This window comes from Peromyscus eremicus, chromosome 16_21 (genome assembly GCF_949786415.1).
Source record: "Peromyscus eremicus chromosome 16_21, PerEre_H2_v1, whole genome shotgun sequence".
Lineage (NCBI taxonomy): Eukaryota > Metazoa > Chordata > Mammalia > Rodentia > Cricetidae > Peromyscus > Peromyscus eremicus.
The window spans coordinates 50057022-50075370 of NC_081432.1; the positions used below are offsets into that span (position 1 = coordinate 50057022).

General features: G+C 37.5%; 1 protein-coding gene across 11 annotated transcripts in view; it reads left to right on the forward strand.

The window, feature by feature from the left end:
* Window positions 1–18349, forward strand: part of Rims1 (regulating synaptic membrane exocytosis 1) — a 492321-nt gene that overhangs the window by 297090 nt on the left and 176882 nt on the right. For 4 of the 11 annotated variants that reach the window (XM_059243933.1, XM_059243927.1, XM_059243926.1 and 1 more), the window contains exon 1: window positions 31–130. The exons of the other annotated variants lie outside the window; for them this stretch is intronic. In XM_059243933.1, coding sequence (XP_059099916.1) covers window positions 31–130 — 100 coding nt within the window. Of the gene's footprint in view, window positions 1–30; window positions 131–18349 lie in introns of those variants that run through there. 11 annotated transcript variants of the gene reach the window in all.

Consider the following 18349-nt stretch of genomic DNA (forward strand, 5'->3'; position numbering starts at 1 on the left):
TGAGCTGGATTTCCGTGCAAGGTGGCTACGATGTGTGCATCTGGGATTCCCGTCTCCTCGGAAGGGCGGGAAGAGCTGAGATCTGTTGATACTAAAGTGGGAACAAGGGAGACCCAGCGATCAGGTGCTGGTGAGTCTGGAAAAAAGTCATTTTGCCTTATTTTCTCTCTGGATGCACCCAAATCTATATTAAATACCCCCATCATATCCATTTTCTCTTGATCTCAGTATCCATGTGTATAAGATACAGAGTGATTTTGTTGCATTTTCTAAATGGAGCAACTCCTCCAGTTGACCACTTTATCTCTAATCTGAAGTGAGATCGTGGGGTTTCCAGTACAGCCCGGAGGTTGTAAGAGGCAGTCCTATTTATGATTTCTGTTCTCGTGAACTAGTCAAGTAAAGATTTAAAGATTAGGAAGTCAGTGCTCTGTGAAACCAAAAACAATAATAAATTGCTTAATTGTGCATGGGTTTTGTATTTCAGTCAGGGTGTTCATGCTTCATGAGCTCAAGCTAATGCCAAGACAGAGGAATGTGACAAGGCAGTGTCATTATGGAAATCAATCCAGCAATAGGGAATTTGTGTCACGTTTTCAAAATAATGGATACTGGGGTTCAGAAAAGAAAACAAAAAGTTGAAACTTTAACAGTCACAGGCCTTTACCTAGTTTACAGTGCCACTAGGTTAAATAATCCATGTGCCGCATGCTCAAAATTGCTGGGCTTTGGGTAGCTGTGGCGTCACAGGTGAGGGTTAGTCTGTGTGGTCTGCCACCAGGGGAATTTTTGTCACTCACAGTGGGAGGAGTTGTTTCAAATAAGAAATACTTGAAGTAAGTAAATGTTGTTGGTATAAAGTTCTAAATCAATAAAACCGTAACAGAGGGATTTTTTTTTTCTACTTGTGTGTTGTCAGTCTTCAGTGAGTGACATCTGTCACTTTGCATGAGATCTCATGTTATGCAGTATCCAGAAATGCCTGAAAGGCCATTTTACAAAAAGTTCTACAATAGTTTATTGTTTTTTTCTAATATTGATTCTTTGTTTTTACTCTGTAAACTGGATGTTGTGCATACCATTTCAGGGGCCTGCTTTCTTTTTTAAGATTTTTTTTTGTTAGAAACAAAATGTGTTACCATTTGATAAATTTCCTTAAGTCAAGGCAATTTGGGGGAACTCAAGGAAATTATACACAAATAATACTAATATATGAGATAGAATGAGGAAGAAATACCAGATTAATAACATTGAAACTTGATTGACCATTTAAAGTTAGCACATACTGGGAGGTCCATAGGGTGAGAGAAAACAGGAACATAGATGCATGTAAGAGACAATCCTTTCAGCTTTCACATAGAATCAGCATGAGATTCTAAATGTTTAATTTATTGACTGGACTTATGAAATCCGTGGAAAGAAAGCTCATGAATGTTTTTAACCACAGAAAATGAATAAATTGCTCAAAGTCTTGACTGTCCACTAGTCCTCATGCCTGGTGCTGTCCTGAGGTCTCTCTGTAGACCATGCCTTTGTTGGTCTTCCTTGGGTCAGTCACATAGCAAAACCAGCATGTTTAGCCAGCATGGCCTCCCAGTTCCACTCACTGCGGTCAAACAGTCTGCCCTAGGGTCAGAATTGGGGAAGCAGACATGTAAGATGACAGACCCCACCAAACCAGCCCATTCCCCCTTTCCAACAAGCACAAAGCACTTGAGGAAAAAAAAAGATAAAAACCTGGGCCTAGTTTGAAGTAAAAGTCAAAAACTTTGGTAGTCCTTGTGTCGGACCAGTGAGATTTCATACCAGGTAAAGAAAGCCAAGTTCAGATTCCAGGGCACGATGTTTAAACTACATGACCTTGGACAAATCAATAAACTTTGCTAAGCCTCACTGGTTGTGTGTAACATAACTTTATCATATCCCTATGAAATAAGTGAATTAAATAAAATTATGACAGTACTGTGTTTTGCACAGAAAAGGCCTTCAATTAATATGGATTGCCTTTTTCTTTCCCTTGCTACGATTTGGCTAACTTTTGACTAATGCCAGTTTAAAGTGCCCCTGGAACTTTGTGAAAAGAAAAGGAAATGTTCTCAAAGGTCCTAGGTGGGTTTAATGTACATTCTTTTTTTTAATAAATATTTTTATTGTATAATTAATTTAATTTTACATATCAGCCATGGATTCCCCTGCCCTCCCTTCTAGCCCCCCTACCCCTCGCCTTCCCTCCCAATCCACCCCCCATTCCCACCTCCTCCAAGGCAAGGTCTCCCCTGGGGATTCAGCTCAGCCTGGTAGGTTCAGTTGAGGCAGGTCCAGTCCCCTCCTCCCTGCACCAAGGCTGAGCAAAGTGTCCCAGCATAGGCCCCAGGTTCTAAAAAGCCAGCTCATGCACCAAGGACAGGTCCCGGTTCCACTGCCTGGGGGCCTCCTAAACAGTTCAAGCTCATCAGTTGTCTCACTTATCCAGAGGGCCTGGTTCAGTTCCATGGGGGCTCCTCAGCTATTGGTTCCACAGTTCATGTGTTTCTGATAGTTTGGCTATTTGTGTCTGTGCTTTTTCCAATCATGGTCTTGAGATATCTCTTGCTCATATAATCCCTCCTCTCTCTCGCTGATTGGACTCCCGGAGCCCCACCTGGGGCCTGGCCGTGGATCTCTGCATCTGCTTTCACCAGTCACTGGATGAGAGTTCTATCATGACAGCTAGGGTGTTTGGCCATCCAATCTGTATATAAAGTAGTCAGTTTGTTAGAGACTGGTGTTTTTAAGTTGTTATCACAATGAAGAGTCCAATGCTGATGTTTTGTCAACGTATAGGACTTTTTTAGGCAAGTTCATGCTATTTAGGTAAACCCAGCACATTTGTTTTAAATTACTGAGGGACTGTCCTGTTTCTCGCTGGGTTATCATTTAGCAGTTCATATTAGGAAACAAAGTAGAAGCGGCCACCACGTGTTTCTCCAGACCCTCTGGCGTGGGTTAGAGGAATGTGTCAGCATCTACTACTGCTTCTTGAGACTGAGCGTTTTACCACCATTAAATTGTTTTCAAAGCTTTTCCTTTCTTTTGCTAACGTTCCTATTGTTCCTTAATACAAGGTATGCTACGGATGGAGTACATGTAGGTGGATGACTGATAAAACGATGATTTTTGCCGTAATGACAGTTCTGCTACACTATGGATCGTATGACCATGGTCACTTATCCTTTAATATCACAAATATAAGCCATTCCTGCCCCCCCCCCCCCGCCCCGGTTTCCTGTACTGTCGCTTGTCCTTTCGCCCTCTGGAGAGGAGCCATCAGCAGTAGGTTGATCGTGCAGGAGAGTCTGAACAAGCAGTTTTCTTCTGTTCCCAACAATCCCTCCTGCGCTTCAGCTTTACGTGCCCTGGTGCAGCTCCTGCCGCTGGGTGCCGTTCCTCATTTAGGAAAACTGCAGAGGAAATGATCTGTTACGTTGGGCTTGGCAGGACCATTTCCAGGGGTTGATAATGGGATCGAATTATTTCAGGTGAGTTTGGGCGGGGGTGGGGGTGTGCGTGTTAAAGTTAGCAAGGGTCTGCTCTAGTCTGTCCTTGGAGATCCCAGATATCACAATGAAGTGTCTCTGAGAAAGGAACAGGAAGAGACCAAGAGCATCTGCCTGAGTCTTTGTCCCTCACTAGCTTTCGGGGACCACCGAGTATTGTCCCTGGCTGCAGGGGAGTCGCAGCATCCATGCACTGCTTTAGGAAACGGTTAATGGTGGGGCAAGAGGGCTCTGCTGTCTGCTACTGTGAGAGTCACTTCAGTACAGCACAGAACGGCATAGATGAATGCAGTAATCAATGAGGATCTGAGCGCTGCAGGGATCTGATCTGATGACAGCAGCACTTATGGCCTTGTTTAATGTCACCATTGTGTAATGCTGGGCACTGCAGGCTTTACTGGGGGGAGTCATTGAGAATGTAAGGACTGTGGGAAATTTTATATAAATTTTGCATGTTGGTAGATTTTTTTTCTTTTTAACTGTGTTGTGGGCTTCTGCCATCCTGAGCTGGAGTTTAATGATTTGGTGTCAGTAACACTTACTTAACTGTTCATTCCAATGCTGCTCATTGGTTTGCTGTGTTCCTGCAGCTTCTACTACTTCATACCTTGCATTGAAGAACAGGTAAATGAAACTATGATATTAATCATAAGCTGAATCTAAAGCTAATGGGATTCGTTGTTGAATTATTCAAAAGGGTAACATATTAAGATGCATCATTTAGATTCTATCGGAGAGTGAGGAGTACTTTGCTTTGAAAATGGAAACTACATAAATATATAATTTTCAAATGTAGATGATCATCCGGTTGCATTATGTGATGTCGTTCAAATTCTGAATGTATATCTGAAGTACTCATTGAGTTCTGTGTATTTCAGTATTATATTTAACTCACAACTTGATGTATGTATAGAGTTAATTCAGGGAGCATGTCTTTTCTGATTAATCAGAGATATTTTGTTTTCATTGTTTACTGAATTGCACAGAAGGCTTCAATGCTCGGTCTTAAAAATAGAAAAATTGAAGCTGCATGTGGATTGTCCTTTTCAAGGGTTTAGGCTGCTGAGGCCTGGTTTCTCCTGATCCGTAGTCCAGACTGTAGATCACTTCTGTAGACAGGCCTGTGCTTTTGTGTGGTGTTAGGTTGTGAACTAAGAATGATGATCATGTAGTGAGGGAACAGAATGCAGGCACTCAATGGAAAGGAACAGCATCATCTTTGGGGTCAGAGATTTGAGTGTGTGACCTTGGGGATAAATAAACACCAACCTCTCCTGCTCCTGCTTTATCTTCTGCACCCAGAGAGGACACTTCCCTGCTGTCAGTGGCAAAGGCATAGCAAGGTGCTCAAGGTTGCCCCATGGTGACTTCTGTGCAAAAACAATACTGCTTTCAGACATTTCAAGGGATGTGGTTTCCTTAGTAACCTCCACTTCATCCCTTGGTTTGTAGCCTGTGAGATTTTTGTAGAGGTTGAGAATAGCTTTTTAAAAATTAAGCTGGTAAATCTCTTGGCTCCATTGTAACTACTTATCCAAATAGGGATTGAGTATTTGTGGTATTCTTACACACTTTCTGTTAGGCCGCACTGTTTGGGAGGAAAAGGTGTCACATGATATGCTGCAATGCTTTGAGGGTTGAGTGCAGATAGGCACTGGGGCCATCCTAGCAGGGCCACAAGCTGCCTGGCTGCTCTCTTGCCCCCTCTCAGGTTCAGTGAATCTCTTGTTAGAGACACTATTATCTCTTCATAGTGAATGGTTTTTAAGAAGTCTACTTCCTGCTAGGGGACAAGTTCAAAATCCAGAGGATCCCAAGCAGGAGGTAAAGTAGTAGCTACATTCCACTCACAAGTTTAAACTAATCAGATAAGCCCTTTTGAATTAATGTTAAGAGTGTATTGTCAATTGAACCACATACCCGTAGAATGACTTCTGATGGCTTGTTGATAAGGGTCACACATTTTGTGCTCACGGTCATGCTCATGTCATGTTACTCATAGACCTTTACCCTTACGAGAGCAAGCCTGAGGCAGGGGATGATTCATGGTCCTCTCTCTGTATATGCATGACAGAGAGGAAAGAAAAATAAATGGCGTGGCTGATTTCTCTGCCAAGCTCTGTGGAAGTGGAGTGATTTATAATTTCTACTCATAAACTTAGGACGCTGGTAACTCTATTAGTAAAATCACTCTTCATCCCTGGGGGTTACACGCTCCAGGATCTGTCAACTTCCTATTTTATGTGGTCCTGTTATTGAGTGGGTAGCAGGATCTTTGAGAAGATAGAGATATTTTCATTTTGAAGTGCTGTGGACTATGGAGAATGCTGGAAGTCATTTGGAAAGAGCAGATTAAATGCGGTGAACAGAAGTTCCTAATCTTCCTTGTTCTTCTCCACATGCATCGATACTTTGAGGGAATGAAACAAATGCATGTTCCTCTCAGATTTCCATGGCCGAAACGAATGGACAGAAACATGTCAGTTTATAAATGTAGAGCAGTCAATGAAAGAACTACTGGTTGTTTTATGTTATAATTATTTTAGATGTCTTGAAATACTATTGTTCTATTATTTCTATGCTAGTTGGTGCATTCAGAATTTGTAGATAACCTGCTTCAAGTAAACTGCCCCTGATGATTAAGGGAATAGTCAGAATCAGAAGGTCAATTGTTTGCAGGAATATATCCCCAATTCTGAATGCCTAGTTAATTTAAGTAATTATTTCAGGGAATGCATTTCATATATTACATTTTTAAAGGCTTGTGATATAAATTCTTATTGTGATGAGCCATAAACTTTGAATATATTTCAAAGCTTAATTCAGCAAAGTTGCTTATTAAAGTAGTTAAATTCTAACAGCTGTATTTTCAATAATATCTACCACAAATTTTGGATTCATTAATAGTTCAAAAGGGAGCAGATACATCAACAGGTAATGGTACCTGGTTTCTTGCCTGACAACCTGGGTTCAATTCCCAGGGACCACCTGTGGAAGGAGAAACAGACTCCATAAAAGTTGTCCTCACTGTGGCATGTATGCCCCCCATAAGTAAATCTAATTTGAAAATAGTTTAATTTCAGAATTATTATTTCTAGTAACTTATTTAAAAATTATAAAGGTCTTACCAATCATTTATATATTGTTCTGTGTAGCATGTATTTCTGAAATTGTTGAAGATCTCTAGTTGTGGAAGAGAGATCAACACACCTGTTTACAGTATCTTTCTTGCCTTAGCAGACTTCTAAGCCTTATTAGCGTTCACGTAGTTGCAGGTACTTTCCTAGGTGAGCTCCCTCGCTTTTCGTATGTATCTCATAGTTCATTTCCTTTGAGTACGCTATTTTGGATTCCAAAGTGTCTGTCTCAAGCAGGAACCATATTGAAAGCATACTGTCAGGAACCTGCAGTAAGTGGCCATTTTAAGAGATAAGGAGAAAGCACCAAGTCAAAAGGGCAATGCCTCAATCTAAGTCACTTATTCATCCAGAACCTTTCAACATTTATTTTTAATTTGGAGAGAAATATTAAAGAGGAAATAGACTCTCAGAAGAAAAACACCAATGGACATAAATTTTATCTACAATTTTAAAGAATGCAAGGCCTCCTTAAATGTCCTCATAGACAGTGGGTAAATGACTCAAGTAACTTGGGTTACAAACCTTACCTTAATGGAAATAACAACAAAGTGCTGGTATTCACTGGTGAAAAACATACTTATCCCATAGATGAAGATAAGCCATTTTTCCTCTAGTCTTAGAAAATAAGTCAGAGATTACCTTCAGATTGCTCTTGCTTTGAAAATACAGTTAACATCTTATATTTTCATTTGTGATGCCATTACGTGATACATAATTGATGTAAATACATATATATGTATATTTTTCAAAGCTTCATTCTCCAAAACATGAGTAAACAATGATTACATACATTTGAGCTTTAATCAAAGAGATTAGAAATGTCTGAAAAGTCAAAAATAGCTGAGTGATTTCCAAATAGGGCTACATTTATATGGAATGACATTATGTCCTATGTACCTGAAAGCTCAGGAGGGTCTCTTTCTGTCCAGAATGCCAGAATGACCCTGTGACCATTCCTTTTGACAGTAGGCCTCCAGGCCGTTATGTTGTCATTCCCTGACTGCAGACGCAGGTTTTAGTTAAAGAGCTGATGTTTTCTTTAGCGATCACTCTTTTGTTGTTGTTGTGGTTGTTTGTTTCTTTGGTTGGTTTTTGTTGTTGTTAGGTTTTGTCTTATGTGGGATTTTATTTATGTCATCAGAACTATCTCCACTGAGGATGTGAATGTCACAGAGAAGTGAAGCACAGAACAAGAGCCCCCCAAACAGCTGTTTATTCTGAAAAACTTTAGAGTATTGGTGAAAACAAATGGTTTCTAATGAGGAAAAGAATTGCTCTTTGACATTTTTTTTTTTTTTTTTTTTGCCAGAAACGACCTTTTCTGATTTTTTTTTTTACAGTCTTTGAACATTCATTATAGTTGTTTGGTTAGTTTAACAAAATTAAACTACAATGGCTGTGGTTTTTATGCTTATCATGTACAGGCACATGTGGATACTTGACCCCCAATGCAGTGAGTGCCATGATAATTAAATCAAACAAAGATTGGTGTAGGACCAAAGGTTTTGGTCTCCATCTAGGTCTTAGTGTCTGTCTGTCTGTCTATCTGCCTGCCTCTCTGTCTCATTCTGTGTGTGTGTGTGTGTGTGTGTGTGTGTGTGTGCATGTGTTGTGTGTCTGTGTGCATATGTTGTGTCTGTGTGTCTGTGTGTGTAGTTATATTTTGCCATTGAAGCATTAATACATCACTTAAAAAAAACAATAGAACTGTATTGTCTTGGTTGAAGTTACAACAGCTGTCAAGATGATACCTTTTTGTTGATTTTATTCTCTTTAACAGTAAATAATGAAAACCATCCAGGCAAGCACAGTGTCTAGTTCTACTAAAATTTAATGTTTAGACATTAAAATAAGTTGAAACTGTTATTGTGATTGAAATTCTTTACAAATACATCTCAAAACTGGGTAACAAACATTCCATGCTAAAAACTAAATGGTACTCATTTTCCCACTAGCTAGAATAAAAGACTCCGTTTAGGGTTTAGGGTACTATTGGTTGGCTTTTAGTTTGAAATTGAGATCAGCCTTTAATTTTATATGAATGTAAAGCAAATGTTGGGGGTTGTGGCTCAGGGTAGAAGGCTTGCTTTGCATGTTATACCCTGTTTTGAGTCCCAGTGTAAACAAATAATGTAAGAAAAGGTCTACGTATGTTTTCAACTATGAGGGTAAATTATTTTTTTATTACGGGGATTATTAAAATCTCTTAATTGTTATAATTTAGGGTTTCTTGTGGCTTCTGTGTTTCTAGGGCTCAAAATAGTCTTGCCTTTAGTTTTTATATCTAAACATTAGGAAATTGGGTACAATTTTATGATTAGTGGAAACTTGTTAGGTCAAACATGATATACATATTTTATTGGAAAAATTAGTTAAAAATGACATCTTTATAAATTAGCACAGTGTATCTCCCTTGAGAAAATTTTTTAAATGGATTTATAAGGCTTTTTATCAAAAGAGGGATATTAAAAGAGTATTGTTCATATCTCTGAATTAATACTCAGTGCAGTGTTTATAAATGTAATTTTAATTTTCACATTTAATGTCACTGAATATATTGGATGGCATTGACGACATTGCAGTTTCAGTCTCTTTAACCTTTCTCCTAGAATTTCACCTAAGATGAGATTGTTTATTTGGTTTGTTTTTATGGAAAGGTATTGTTTGATTAAGAATCTTTAAAAGACATTTTGACTGCTGACAATATTGGACATTATGCAGAGAGCACATAATCCTGTGTTCTCCGTTTTTCATACTTCATTCACAAATTGTCAGGAAGTAGAACACTCAATAGAAAAATAACATGAGTGCATTCTGTTTTAATAACTGATGAATCTGATACATTATTTGATAAGCATTGGCTAGCTGTAATATTCTGATTATGATGTGTTGATGAGGAATGATTTAATTTTAGGGTTTTAGGGTATTAGTTACAAATGTTCTCATGATTGAAAGCTGGCTTTTCTAAGCTGGTAATTATTTTATCAACGAGCTTGTAGTTATTGTTTGTTTACATTATTTTAATTAACATCTTTTTCACTAGAGTTGTAAATTTTTCTACATCCACAAGAAATTTCATGTGTTTTCATACATGTTATGCTCTTTTCAGTTGTCTGATGGATGCTGTTCTAACATCAGGATGTTGCCCTTTTATCCAGTCAGATCTGTATCCATTTATTGAGACACTATCATTCATGTTTGAGTATATAAAGCTATGAATCATATCGATGTTGAAGGCAGATAGGCTTGTAAGCAGTTTTGTTTTCTGTCTTTTTGTTTTGTTTCTTAGTCCCTTTATCACTCATTCTTACTGTTGCAAGCATGCTCCTCGGGGCTCTCCCTCTTTCTCTTGTGTAGGGTGCATCATCAAGAGTTCAAGGGTCCTGTTGGGTTGCATACCACAGAAACCTTCGTGCTTTAACTGTAATATTAGTAGTGAGAACCTAATGAACTTGTAAAGGAGGAAAGTCTAGGGGTTTAGAATTTGTGATGTTGTTATAGCCCAGATAGGACCCCTTCCTCCACCCAATTTCTCCAACAGATGTAGAAAACTTGATTATGGGCTTGTGTTATTTAAACTATAGATAAACTAATGCCTGCACATTCATTCCACTCCAGTTGTTTTTCTTTGTATCAAAGGTATTTTGAGATTTATGGATGGAAAAAACTGTTTTCTTTTGCTAAAATCTTGTTATAATAAATATATTAAAGTACATTGTGCATACTCAGTGAAACAAATTTAAATTCCCACTTTAAAACTTAACGTAAATTTGCTAGAATATTAAAAAAATAAAGCCCTAGGAAATAAATTTAAAATGCATAAAATATTCACTTGGGAAAATAAAGGTAGAACACTAAGCTACAGATTTAGTCATAAACATCTGACACACTAGCTTTCAGAAAAAGTACTGAAACTTTTCACAAAACACACAGCCTTCATAACAGAAAGAAAGCGTGTGCTCAAGCACACATATGTTCTTTATATTGATACCAGAGAGATGCTCCTTCCATACCATTTCATAAAGACAGGGGCCATAGCTGCACAGATCACATTGTAAGAGCCACATCATTGCCAGGATCCATACAGTGAAATGCACGGTGTGGTGATGGTAAAGGACATCAGAAATAGGGAGGCACAAGAGCCCCATGTATACTGTCATTCAGATATGTGTCCATATAATGGAGTGTGGTTAATTCAGGCATATTTTATACAGTCCAAATTGACATTCTGTATATCTTTCATATCTATATTATTGAATTAAAAGTTTCAGAAATATTAAGGTACAACACACTAAATGATAGAGTTTCTGGGGTGCTTTCTGGAGCTCACAGTAGCTGTGTGTGGTAAATTTGTGATTTCAGCAGTTAGAGGAACTGGAGATAGGGTTGCTGGTGTTCTTGAATGAAAGGCTGTCTCCTTCCCAGAAAGCAGCTAGACAAAACAGAGAAACTAGTTTTGAGCACGTTAAGTCTGGGTTTTCTGGTTTCTTTCATTTTTGTTTTCATTATCATTTGAGGAGTCGGCGGGGGACAGAGTCTTACAGCCCAGTCTGACCTGGAACTCACAGAAATCCTCCTGCCTCAGCTTCTTGAAGACTAGGTGACAGGTGTTAGGAGTCATGTATGGCCCACTCTTAGAATGTTTTTGTTATAAAAATTGAATCTCACGAGACGTGCTAAGTCTTTGGCCAGCCTTAAGTTAGGTGGCTTTGTAAGGCGTACATAGTCTCTGTATGCAATTGTGACTGTTACTTCTTTGTCTCCATTTCTCTTGTCCTTTGACATATCAGAGGGCCAGCTGAGAGAACAAGCCTTTATAAGGCTCACCTACTTTTGTAGTTCAGAAGACTTTGCCCAGTGATCTTGCAGTGCTTTGCAGTCCTGCTTTCTCACCCTACAGTTCAGAAATTGTGTGGCTCTGAACACTTAGCACTTTCCTCAAGACCAATGAAGATACGTACAACAGAAGTGTTCTCTACACTTTTCATGCCTCGTGATTTCCCTTTGCCCGCCAAGGAGGTGACAACCTAAAGAGAAAGTCCTCTTACCTATGTAGAAACTCTTTGCTCCTCTGCCTCACTCACACACAAAAAGGGCAGAAAAGTCAAATTAATCTACGATAAAGTTAAATGAAGTAGAAAGATTTTAAAGAAAGGCTTTAGGGGAGGGCTCTGACTTCAAAGTATCTGTTTCTGTCCGTTTGCTCCCGGTTGAACTCATCCTTTGCTTGCTGTAACTTAGTAACACATCTTAAAATAGTAAGATGCATCTGTCCCACATATGCATTTGCACTTGTTATGCATGCTCTTAATATTAACGTGTGTTCTACCAACTGCTCTCCTTGCTCCTCACATCACTCACACTATGACAGGCAAGGCATCCATCTCACACCTTTCCTTTCTCTTATCTTCAGATGCAGAGGCAGGTTGGATCCAATTTGACACTCAGAATATTGACAATTAGTGTTGTTTGGATTGAGTTTGGGTCCAGACAGACACAAGTATTTTCCTTTTTGATAAAAAAAGATTCTTCTAGAATGCTTTTTTTGTGTTGTTACAATGCTTCTTCTACGAACCTGTCCGGCACTACAGTTTCTTAAGCCTGTGGTTAATATCCAGTCCCCACACAATGAAAACAAATAAACCCCAATTTTTTCCACAGGGTGTTCTGGCTGGATATTCCGAGACTTTGCACGTCACAACCTGTTCTCCCACGTGAATGGAATGCTCAGTGTCAATGTGGAAGCCTGGTCAGTTGGAAAGTTGCAGTGTAATATTTTCCTCCTGGGTACAGCACTTCCCAAACTCTGATGTATTGAGAGTCGCTGTGTTAGGGGAAAAAAAAGTTCCCTAAGACTGTTGTTTTGTGATTTGCGATCCAGTACACCCCACTATTCAATATTTAGATTCTGGGGGAGTAATTTCTAAGACATTACATCTCATGCTCTATTTCCACATAAAAGTATTCATCTCTAAACCATCACACAAGGAATGTTTTTTGTCCCGTAATCAACGGCCATGGCAAACTTTTTCAAACAACTTTTATTATCATTTCCAACCATATGTTAGAGATTAACTAAAAATCGTGAGCAAATTTACATCATAAAACTAAGTCATAGTCTTGTGTGTGTCCATGCACGCATGTGTGTGCATGTGTGCATGCATGGGTATGCCTTTGAGTTTTGTGGTTGAAAGAGTTCCATACTTTTAATTGATCAACTTTCTCTAAGTCCCTCAGCATCAGAGCAGAGCAGAGGCAAAGGGCAAGGATTCCTTGAGTATCATGGCCTTTAGGGGGTGTATCTGGATTTTGAAACATCTTCTACTATCAAAAATCTATGTTTATGTAAACTAGTATTGTTTTTAATTAGTAGAAAACACAAAATAAAGAGCTTTGTTTAATCTCTCAAATGAGTTTGAATTTCTCAAAATCTGCCAGTATTTAAAATAAATCTCCAGATTTCTATTTTCTCTTTGCCTCATCAAGAGAGACATATTGAAGTCTTCAGTGACTGTGGGGGCAGGGCGGTGGTGTGTGTACACACTTGTGTGGGTATGTGAGTGTGCATGTGGAGGTCAGAGGTCAATATTTTAAGTCTTCTCAGTCACATTCCACCTGATTTTGAGCCACAGCCTTTCACTGAGTTCATTGACTCAGCTAGACGGACTGACTGATGAGCTTCAAGGATGTGTTTTCATCTCTCCATCACTGGGAAAGAGGGACATTGGTATGCGTGGCTCTGGTGTCTGTGTACTGGGGATCCAAACTTAGTTCCTCATGTTTACATGGCACACACTGCCACCTGAAGCATCTCCCCAGGCACATCCATGGTTATCTTCTTAACACTTAATTCTATTATTAATTTGATAATATTGTTGGGCAGCTTACCTAGAAAGGGAACTCTTATGCACCTAGGTAGCTTAAAACTTTATTGAGTACAAATAAAATGTGTTTGACACCCAATATCTGTACTACTTAACATTTAAGATATAATTAAAGCTATTGAAATATTGTCAGCTGTCTGTAGTAATAACATTTAATAATTTTTATAAGCAGAAAGGATTTTTAACATTTTTATAAGGTGCATATATTTCACTAAGTTGATGAATGTTTCCCTGTAAATCTGACTTCCAAAACTGATTTCATATTTTCAACACTATTTATGCAACTATTATATATTAAACTTTAATTCTAAACTTATTAGAAGATGACAAAGATGTCTCAAACTCTTGAAACTTTTGTGAAAAGTAGGTTATAGCTAATAGAAAAGAGTGGAGTTTCTAAAGGTGAATAGATGTTATCAAGATAGTGTACCCAATAGTCAGTGTTGGGTTTATAATCCTTTGTCTCTGGCTTCACACGCATTTTTCTTTCTACTGTAAAATAGCTGCTCTTCTTAAGTTTTATATAAAAAAGTAGACATTCCATAAGATAAAATAATGTTAATTGATAAACTGAAAGGTAGTGAGATTCTCTGGTTATTCCAGGTCTTGAACAGTGAGGCAGAAAAATACTATCATTTCATAGTTTTCACATTAGTAGGTAGAAATTGATAGGAATGATTGCTGGTATAATAATTAGAAGAAGTGTTTGCAGATATGTTTGTATTCTAATGTAAGTTTGAATTTCTGTTGGTACATTATAAACTGTGATGTCCGTGGTCTCTGTTTACCTCTGAAGGAACAACAGATGCTCTAGTGTTTATCGTTAGACTGAGGTCAGAGGTCAGCCAGGATGTTTGATTCTGAGTTCCCTTTCTGTGTTTTTCAGAGTTATAGAGAGCATGATGTTGACATCCTCCCCAGTCTCACTCAGAATCACCAAAAAATTCCTAAGACAAGGAAGGGATGAGTTGAAGCCACTCCCTTACTAAATGTATTAGAGCATCCCCCTTTCTTGGACCAGTTTCTGAATCAACTTTCATGTGCTCTAAAAAAAATACAAATCAGGGCTGTATCTCAGGCCCTGGAACAAATGTTTGATCATTGTCTGAAGGCCGTTTGGCTCTGGAGAATTTGTGGACTATGAATAATTTCTGAATCTAAGCATTGGATTTGACACCTCGTTAGAGTAATAATTAGTAATTGATTCACTTATTTGCATCATCTTACTAATTGATAAGCTAATTTCAGTAAATATTGAATTTATATTCCAATGCAGAAGGGTAGTGTTGTTCATTCTATGACAAAAAGAGATTAAAGGAGAATTTAAAAAGTGTAAGTATTGTATTTTAAATCACGTTATTGGCTTATGAAAACATTGTACCTGTTTATTTTCTGCAACAATAAACAGGTTGAGAGATATGTATTACCTGTGAAACCGTGACCAAAATGAATGCTGTGAACACAGCCACCTCCTCCAACTCTTATTCTGCACTTGGTGATACACACATTTAAGATCTAACCCGTGAGCGGTTCTTTGAGTACGCACTGCAGTGCTGTGAATTCTGTTGGCTGCTGAGCAGTAGACATCTCCCCCTTCCCAGCCATTGGAAATCATCACATCACTCTTGGCTTCTGTGTATGACTATGTTGTCGTTGTTTGTTGTATTGGATGATATACCATGCGCCTTATTTTAGGGCCTGGCTTCTTTCAGTTAACATCATGTCTTTCTGTGCCTCCTATGGTTTGTCCCCAATAGCAGGCCTTTCTACTTTGAAAAAGAATGTATCGTTGTGTGCTTGTACCCCACTGTCTTTACCTCGTAACCTCTCAGTGGATATAGTTGCCTCTATGTACTGGCTATGGTGACCAGTATCATAATGTACATGAGACTGTAGGTTTTACTTATTTCTTTAAGATCTTGATTTCAGTTATTTTGGCCATGTCCCCGAAGTGTGTCTGACAGATTGTACTTTGGGGGATTCCTCATTACTTTTTTTTTTTTTATAATAGCTTTACAAAGTTATACTCTTTTAAGTACATATTCAGATTCTAATATTTCTCCTTACTCTCCACTTTGATCTTTAAAAAAAATAGAGTCATTTTAAAAGGGGAGAACTGCGATTAATTTTTTGTCTTAATTTAGATGTCTTTGGTGATTTGCGATGTAAACACCGTTAAGGGTGAGTGTAGCTTCCATAAAAGAAAAGTGAAATTTCTTAATTTTTTTAAACTTTTTTTGAGAATCCCATACATGAGAATAATACTGCTATGACAAGAATGTGCAATTATCTCTTGAAAACACTTACTGCCTTTGACAGTTAATTCAGAAATGAGATTGCTGAATCCTAGGAAAGTGGTAGTTCTAGTATTGCTTACATTTATGTATTTTTTTAGAATTTCATACATGAATACTGTATTGATATAATATCTGTCTCCCTTCCAACCCCTCCTGTGTCCTGCCAAATTCATTACTTCTTTAATTATTATTGCTGTACACACATAGATGTATCTACTATAGCCTGCTGAATCCACTTACTGTTGTTTCTAAATATATAAGTTTAGGGATGACCACTTGGATTGGATATTTTATCAGGGGGCTCATTCTTGGAAAAGAGTGTACCTCCATCTCTGAGAAGCCATTAATTTCCTCTAACTCTTCACCTAGGGATGGGGCTTCTGAGATTTCACCCATAGATCTTAAATGTCAACTGGTATTGTCATTTATGCAGATCTTGTTTAGGCAGTCATCTTGTTCAGATGTCATAGGTTCAGCTCCCTGTGTGTATAGAAGACACTACTTCATAGTAGACCTGGTACTATGTCTCTTACGGTAATTCTGTTCCCACTTTTGTGATGATCGCCAAGCCTTAGGTGTACAAGTTGTGTTGTATATGTATCATTTGGGTCTGGGCACCCATTCATTCTCTTCATTTTTGACCAGTTGTGGATTCTGTAATGGTCTTGTCTGCCATTAAAAAAAGAAGCTTTGTTGATGAAGGTGAAAGCCACACTTTTCTGTGGATATAAGGATAGGTATGGGATATCTAATATGCCTTTTAAAAATGTTATAACAAAAATACCAAATGGCTGGAGATAATGCAGTTCTTCTAAGAAAGAATACATCCATATATATATGCATATTATATATATGCATACAATATATTATATATATGCACATACTGCATTTACTTGTTTTGCTTGGCTAAATCTAAATTGGGTTTCAAGTTACTTATCATTATTGGAGAGGTTCATACTAAACATGAATGTTTGGAATAAGCTTCTGACTGCTTTAGGTCTGGAGTTCAAGAACACAAACTTTTGAGATTTTATGTAGTGCTCGCCTTTAAGTATGGTTGGCACATCAAAGCTGTCATGGAGTTTGAATGAAATTGCCAAAAAGTATTTGAGGACCGATATTTTTACTTTCATAAGAATATAAACTGGCTGTAATGAAAGACATTCATTAAATCATAACAGAATTGCTAATTTTGTCATAGCATGTATATATTTTATAAAATAGTCTGATATTTTGCAGATTGTGTGAGTAATAATTACACTTAGCATCATGTTTTCTCATCTCATTTTGATGACTAGAAACTAAGTCTTATAAAATATTTTTCTTACAATTGACTGTTAAGTTAAATGAAATTGAGAACTTTGCTATGTAATAAAATATTGCCAGTTTATTATATAGTACAACTAGTTTAATTTGGAAGCAGACACCTTCCCACTTTAAGAAAACTTCCAAAATATAAGTAAACTACCTGGAGTGGTATTTTCACACCTTAATTTGTAGTTTCAGATTTTTAATTCCTGTCTATAAAATGAATTTGCTCAAATAAATGTCCCCATAAAACATTCAAATGTTTTATCATCGTATAGCACCAAATGACCTTTACTTGTGTACTAGCCATGACACTTGGTGTGGAGAAGTCTTTCTTTTCCTTATATAAATTCAAGTCCCACTCTTACCACTGAATTGCCATCCAGTGTGTATGATATGCACACATTCAGAAAACAAATTTTGCTGGATATTTTACTTCTATCCTGTGCTATATTTAAATAGTTTATTTTCATCTAATTTTGATTAATTCAACAATTTTTTTGTTATGAAAGAATAAGTAAAAGATGAAACAGTTTGATGGATTTAGGAAAAACCTTGGAAGGATGATGTCTCTTTTGATTTTAGGTCTGTGAAGTTTACATTTTATGTATGACACAGTCATATAGTCTATTTAGGAAGATGGTGGAAAACACAGTTATAAACATGTGTTGGGAATCATTCAAAGTTACGGAGAATCAGGAAAATGTGTGTGGTCTGTTATTATCATTCATTTTGATGATGTCAGAATAAGACTTGTATGTATTCTTGAGATGAACATGAACTTCACCTTCCCTCATACTTCACATACTTTTTTCGTTAATACTTGCACACTATGTATACACTCAACTTGGGCAAGTATAGCTATTACATAAATTATTAAATACTTACTTAATGAAATGACATGTGTGGTTTTAAAAATAGTTTTACTATATATGCTAAATCAAGCATTATATTTGGAACATATTTATATTTAATGGTATTGGTTGGTTTTATTGGGATCCATTGTGCCTTCACACCAGAAATCAAAACTACAAAATTTGGAATCATAAAAATACATGTTAATGCATTGTTGTAGATCCTAACCACACTGAATTATTTTATTTCTATTTCCATAAATTTTATGTGCCACTTAAATGACGTGTATATTATTTATGCATTGAAAATACATTTGTGCATTGAAAATG